Source organism: Trichechus manatus, unplaced genomic scaffold (genome assembly GCF_000243295.1).
Source record: "Trichechus manatus latirostris isolate Lorelei unplaced genomic scaffold, TriManLat1.0 scaffold00207, whole genome shotgun sequence".
In the NCBI taxonomy this organism is placed as follows: domain Eukaryota; kingdom Metazoa; phylum Chordata; class Mammalia; order Sirenia; family Trichechidae; genus Trichechus; species Trichechus manatus.
In genome coordinates this window covers 563,696-570,413 of record NW_004444143.1, presented here as the reverse complement: position 1 = coordinate 570,413, position 6,718 = coordinate 563,696, and the positions used below count along the sequence as shown (strand labels likewise).

At 42.5% G+C, this 6,718-nt stretch overlaps 1 protein-coding gene across 6 annotated transcripts in view; it reads left to right on the top strand.

Annotated features, from left to right (window-relative positions):
* Nucleotides 1-898: 898 nt before the first annotated feature.
* LOC101343990 (zinc finger protein 14 homolog) overlaps nucleotides 899-6,718 on the top strand; it is a 123,290-nt gene continuing 117,470 nt past the window's right edge. The window contains exons 1-3 of one of the 6 annotated variants that reach the window (XM_023742271.1): nucleotides 899-1,343; nucleotides 5,320-5,392; nucleotides 6,283-6,321. In XM_023742271.1, coding sequence (XP_023598039.1) covers nucleotides 1,219-1,343; nucleotides 5,320-5,392; nucleotides 6,283-6,321 — 237 coding nt within the window. In that variant the 5' untranslated portion in view covers nucleotides 899-1,218. Of the gene's footprint in view, nucleotides 1,344-5,319; nucleotides 6,371-6,718 lie in introns of those variants that run through there. The other 5 variants (XM_023742264.1, XM_023742270.1, XM_023742269.1 and 2 more) reach the window with 5 other exon arrangements.

Below are 6,718 nucleotides of genomic sequence, written 5' to 3'. Positions count from 1 at the left end.
CTGCCCCCTCATTCTCCTCAGCTCCCCCTCCCCAAACGTGCTCAGAAGTCAGAAGCTCAAAGTAACATCAGCCGCTAAGCATTTACGGACACTCCTCCCTTTCAGCCTCCCTAGTCCCTTCGCTGAGTCGCTATCGATTCGACGGAAAGGGGTAGTCCCTTCGCGGTGCACTGGTTAAAGCGCTGGGCTGCTAACCAAAAGCTCCGCGATTCCAACCCACCAGCCGCTCTTGGGGAGAAAGATGAGGCAGCCTACTTCCGTAAAGATTTACAGCCTTGGAAACCCTTTGGGGCAGTTCTATTCTGTCCTATAGGGTCGCTATGAGTCGGAATCGACAAAACAGCAGTGGGTTTGGTTTTAGTTACTCCCCTCGCATGCTTAGCGACCCTTGCCCTTCAGCCTCCTCAGTCTGGTCACAAGTTTCTAGTCTCCCCACCTTGGCTCTCGCCATCTGGTTTGGGTCTGAGAAGCCCCAATCCCACATTCCTCTGCACTAGAGATACCCAAAGCCAAAAAAAAAAAAAAAAAAACCTCACTACTATGACCCATAACGATCCTCTAGGACAGAGTACGACTGCCCCATAGGGATTCCAAGGCTATAAATCTTTACGAAAGCAAACTGCCACATCTTTCTCCATGGAGCGGCTGGTAGGTTCCAAACACTGACCCTTCCCTCAGGAGCAGAACGCTTTCACCACTGAGCAACCAGGATTCCTACCCAGAGCAAAACCCACCACAAAGGCCAAAATGGCGACCCAGAAAGTCTGCGCCTGCGCAACCCCCGCGCGCCCTAGCACTCCCAGGACTCTCCGGGGTGTGGCCAGCCTTAGGTTCAGCTTTGAGAGGATTCTAGAGAACTTTCGAACGGTCCATCTGCCGCTTAGCCTGCACCGAACTACACTTCCCAGAAGGCTCAGCGGTGCGAATTCTCTCCCCGAACAAACTTGCTCTTCTCTCCCCAACCTGTCCATTTCTTAGGTATAGTGGTCCGGGTTCGGGAAGGAAGACCGTCTCAAACGCTCCATACTGGCCTTATTTGGGCGTCACGGCCCGAGGTTCATTTGGGACTTTGTGAGGTTTCCGAGGCACATTTGCATGAGGCAGCGCAATCCTTTTCGCGGGGCCGCAGCTAATCGCCGAGAGGAATCTTAACGACCGAGAACCAAGATCTTTGCCGCGGGTACGTCTCCAACTACGTTTCCAAGAGGACTCTGCGGCATGACCGTGCTTCTCGCGGGAATTCAGCCTCACAGTCACGCGCTGGCGGGACCCTCAGGCCTGCACCGGCATCTGCTCCAGCGCTGTGGGGGTCTCTGCTACTTCGGAAGCTTGGAAAGCTTGAGGTAAGGAGCCCTAGTCTCGGTCTTGTGCGGGGAGGTGGTGATGTTGTGAAATTGCCTGTGTGGTGAATGAACGTGCGGTTGTGACCGGCCGTTCCCGTGGTGGGTGGTGTGGTTCTGACCGTAACACCGCGCACAGCACAGCCTGGGAGCCTGTGACTGTTGCGCGACCCCGCGGTTTGTGTGTGATTGTGATCATGTGCGGCATTGTGTGTGCGGGTGTGGGGAGCTTATGATTGGTTATCGCGTTTGTCTCCGTAGGGGTGTGTGATTGTGTGACTGACCCGTGAGAGGTACTGAATACAGGTGGAGATACCTGTGACTCTGTGATTAGTGGTTAGTGTGTGATCGTGACTGTGTGACCATGTGCAGGTGTGGGGTGCCTGTGACAGTTCTAGTGTGACGTGGTAATATGTTGTGCTGTTGTAATATACGGTTGTGCGTGTCCCCTTGGTAAATGTGTGATTGTGCTTATGTGACCGTTTGAGGGTGGGTTGCCTATGACAGTGAGTCTCCATGGTTGGTGTGGGACTGGATAAGTTTAAGACAGTTTTATCATTTATGCATAGCTTTCTAAGCGTTATACTGTACTTTTTCCACTTAATATGAATGCTGTCATACTGTCATGTCTTTTGTTTTGCTGTTTGTTTTGCTATGTTTGTGAGTATCATCCATATTAGATATGTTAAAAAATAATCAAAACACAAAGAAGTTAAAACATAGGGTTTATTCGAGCAGTTATTCTGTATGCATATAGGGAGTCGATTCTGTTTCGAAAAAAAAATAGGTCAATGTAGGCTGGTTACAATGAAGCTTTTAAAGTGAAGAGGAGGGAGTAGCATAGAAAAGCAACCATTGCCTAATATTAACGTGGTTGACTGAACCATGCCCCCCCCCTTACTGAACCCAGGTAGCTTCAGGTGGTCTCTAGGTCTCTAGTCTGAGGGGGGATGGGAGGGTGGGGGTCATTCATTTGCACAAATCTTGAGGTGTTGTCCAGAGGTTTTAAAATGATAAAAGGTGCTAGAGAAAAGACCTGGCCATCTGCTCTCTTAAAGATTAAAACGTAGAAAACCCTATGAGGCAGTTCTACTCTGTCCTATAGGGTTGGTGTGAGTCGAAATCAACCTGACAGCACACAACAACTTCAGTTATTCAGGCAGTTCCAAGGGTTAGCTCTCAGAAAACAAAGGAAGTTACTTGAAGTTACATTCTTTGCATTAGGTAAAGTCCAGCTAATTTATGGTTAACAAATGTCTCTCGTAAGGGGGGTTTGCAAAGACTTAATCAGTGTGTCAAACTGGGCCTCAGTTTCCCTATTATTAACAGATATAATAGTGGTTTATTCATTTTCTTTACTATTTTGTATTCTAGACTCTAATTATACCACAATTTTTCATCCCTTCTAATAATGATGGACATTTTGGTTATTTCCATTTTTTAGTTTTATGAGCAATGCTGCCATGAACATTCTTTTACACAGGGTATACCTGCATGAGTTTACCTACCAATGGAATTGCTGGGTCATACAATATATTCAACTTTACTAAATGGTGCCAAAATATTTACCACAGTGGTTACACAGATTTATACTTGCACGGCAATTTTTCTTTTTTTAAGTTGTGGTGAAAATATACAAACCAAAACATTCACCATTCAACAGTTTCTGTTTACAGTTCAGTGACATTGATTACCTTTATTGCTACCCTTTTCCAAAGCATTTCACCATCATTAATATAAACTCAATATCCCTCAAACAAAAACTCGCCCTTTCCTCCTCCCTTCCACCCCAATAAGCACTAATAATCGTTGGTTTCTATGTATTTGCATATATATAAGTGAGATCATACAGTTTTTGTCCTTTTGCAACTGACTTATTTCTCTCAACATAATGTTTTCAAGGTTTGCCCGTGATGTGGCATGTATTAGGACTTCATGTCTCTTTACAGCTACATAGTATTTCATTGTATGTATATACCACGTTTTGTTTATCCATTGGTCTGTTGATGGACTTTTCGGTTGTTTCCACCTTTTGGCTATTGTAGAAAGTGCTGCAGTGAACTTTAGTGTACAGGTTTCTGTTTGTGTTCCTGCTTTCACTTCTTCTGGGTATATATCTGGGATTGAGATGGCTGGGTAATATGGTAGTTCTGTATTCAACTTTTTTAGGAACTGTCAAACTGTTTTCCGCAGTGGCTTTGCCATTTTACATTCCTGCCAGCAGTGGATGAGGGATCCAGTTTCTCCACAACCTCCCCGGCACCTGTTGTTTTCCATTTTTTTGATCTTTGCCATTCAAATGGGGGTGAGTTGATACCTCATTGTGGTTTCTATTTACATCTCCCTAATGGCTAATGATGTCAAGCATTTTTTCAAGTGCTTGTTGGCCATTTGAACATACTCTTTGATGAAATGTCTGTTCTAGTCCTTTGCCCATTTTTTTATTGGGTTGTAGGTCTTTTTGTTAAGTTGTAAAAGTTATATATAGTTTGAATATTAGGCCGTTATGTGATATATAGGGCCCTAGTGGCACAGTGGTTAAGAGCTCGACTGCTAATAAAAAGGTCAACATTTCAAATCCACCAGCTGCTCCTTGGAAACTACTCTGTCCTGTAGGGTCGCTGTGAGTCGGAATCAAATGGATAGCAACGGGTTTGGTTTTGGTTTTTTTGAATCTGATATATGGTTTCTGAACATTTTCTACCGGTCTGTGGGTTGCCTTTTCACTTAGTTGATGAACTCCTTTGAAGTAAAAAAATATTTAATTTTATTTTGTCTTTTGCTGCTCAAGCTCTTATCATACCTGATAATCTGTTATTTTCAGTTGATTCTTTTGTAGGACTTGAGACTTGTCTTCGTTATCTAGTGCTGGTATAACAGAAATACCACAAGTGGATGGCTTTAACAAAAAGAAATTTATTTTCTCACAGTCTAGGAGGCTAGAAGTCCGAATTTGGGGTGCCAGCTCCGGGGGAAGGCTTTCTCTCTCTGTCAGCTCTGGAGGAAGGTCCTTGTCCTCAGTCTTTCCCTGGTCTAGGAGATTCTCTATGCAGGAACTTCAGGTCCAAAGGACGTGCTCTGCTCCTCGTGTTGGTTTCTTGGTGGTATGAGGTCCCCCGTCTCTCTGCTTGCTTCTTTCTTTTGTATCTCAAAAGAGATTGGCTCAAGACACTATCTAATCTTGTAGATTGAATCCTGCCTCGTTAACATAACTGCTGCTAATCCCATCTTATCAACATCATAGACATAGGATTTACAAAACATAGGAAAATCACATCAGTTGACAAAATGGTGGGCAAACACACAATACTGGGAATGATGGCGTAGCCGAATTGATACACATATTTTGAGGGGACAAAATTCAATCCATGACAGGACCTGATTGCACAATCCAGTATCACTGAAAACTGGTTTGACCAATGTGTATCCAAACTTAAATGTATATGACCTTTTGAGCAGTTATATTTTTTTAAGAACTAATTCTTCAGAATTCATATATGGGTAAGATGTATGTGCAACGGTATTATATCATTGTTTGTAGTAGTGGAAGACTAGAAATAAACCATCTGCAGCAGATTGGTTAAATAAATGAAGGTCTATCCATTTGTTGGAATACTATGTAGCTATTAAGAGAATTATTTAGCTCCATGTACTAGTTGCAGCAGTCCTAAGATACGTTGTTAAAAACAGCAATGTGGATAACAGGGTGTATAATAAGCTACCATTTATGTAAAAAAAAATTTTTTTTAAATATCTTTGTGTGTGTGTCTACAGACGTATTCTCCAAGCCAGATAAGTTGCCCAAATCCATCCTGTTCCAGTCAGAACTGGGGTCTCTGCAATCAGGAATAATGAGAGACTTGTCCATTCTTCTCACTAATACCCCTGAGTGTTTGTGTGGGGTGAACCGAGGGAAGATGATCATTCTGGGAGCTGTGAGGCAAATGAGGTCTGATGTAGCTTCTTCTTCCTTCCCTAGATCTGCCTTTTTCCAAAAGAGGGGCCTAGAAGAAGACTGGTCCCTTTCTGCAAATATCGAAGCCATGGCTCAGGTCAGATGCTGTCTCCTTTTGCTCACATAGTGTTATTTTTACCCCCAGTACATGTAAGCATTTGCTTTCCTCGTCATGACTCTGTTTAAAAAAAACTTCCTGACGGTTTAGTTGTAAGCAGCTGTCAAAGTTTTCTTACCCTTGCTAAAGGAAAATGTTTCTAACAGGCTAAGTCAAAAAATTTCTCTCTTGGTGAAGAAGTTTTATAGAAAAAGGAAGTAGTTGGATAATGATTGTTAGACAAAAAGAAGATATCTGGTTAAAGATTTTTGTGCTTTTAACTGACAATTAGTTGTTAGATAAGTGGCTAGGTAACAAGATTATCAGAAGATGTTTTGATCAGATTAAAATTCATCAGATAATTGCTTATGAATTTCATCAGAAATGCTTATTTCTTCTGACAAAGAGATTATGAGTTATGTAACATAAAGTGGTCTGACCCAGAACAGGTTTGAAACATTTTTTTTATACTGGTTAAGAGGGTCCCCTGTCAGGATGCTGACCCCCATTTCCTCCTAAACAATCCAGTGCTGTCCCCAGTTCCCACTTCTTTTAAGCAATGTTTATTTACTCATTTAGTAAATCCTTCAGCATCTCTTCTCTCAGATGTCTGCCAGAAGTTCTGATGGAACCAAAATGTGTTCCCCAATTAGTGAAGCTATTGTGTTTGGACACTGATTTGATGGGATGGAGATGAGTAATTAGGGGCGTTTCATAGGAATCCCTGGTGGCGCAGTGGTTCAGAGCTCGGCTGCTAAAAGGTCAGTGTTTAGAATCCACCAGCCGCTCCTTGGAAACCCTGTGGGGTAGTTCTACTTTGTCTTATAGGGTCGCTATGAGTCAAAATTGACTAGATGGCAACGGGTTTGGTTTGTTTGTTTGTTTTATAGGAAAAAGTCCAGATGATCTACACAGACCTGGCTTTTCTAGTAAGAAAATACATACAATGGTGTTATTAGAGTTCAGTCTTACTACATGGTAAGATCTCCTGGTTTATGAGTGTGACTGGTGGTCTGTACAAAACTCTGACACCCCACAAGACATCCATGAAAGGTAGACTTCAGTAAAGCATTGTGTGCATCTGGATCATCCTCCATCAATTTTTTTGTATCTCAGGAACAAGGAGAATTTATAGTTGAGTAGTGGGTGGTTTTAACTAAGATTGGGCCAGTGCTGGAAAGGTCCTTAATGATCACCTCCAGTCTAAATATCTAAAAGCAAAAGCAAAGTTTTCCTTATATCCATATAATGGGATATTATTCAGTTAAAAAAAATTATGTCTATGAAAGAATTTGTTGTAACAAAGAATAATTCTTATGTAATAGT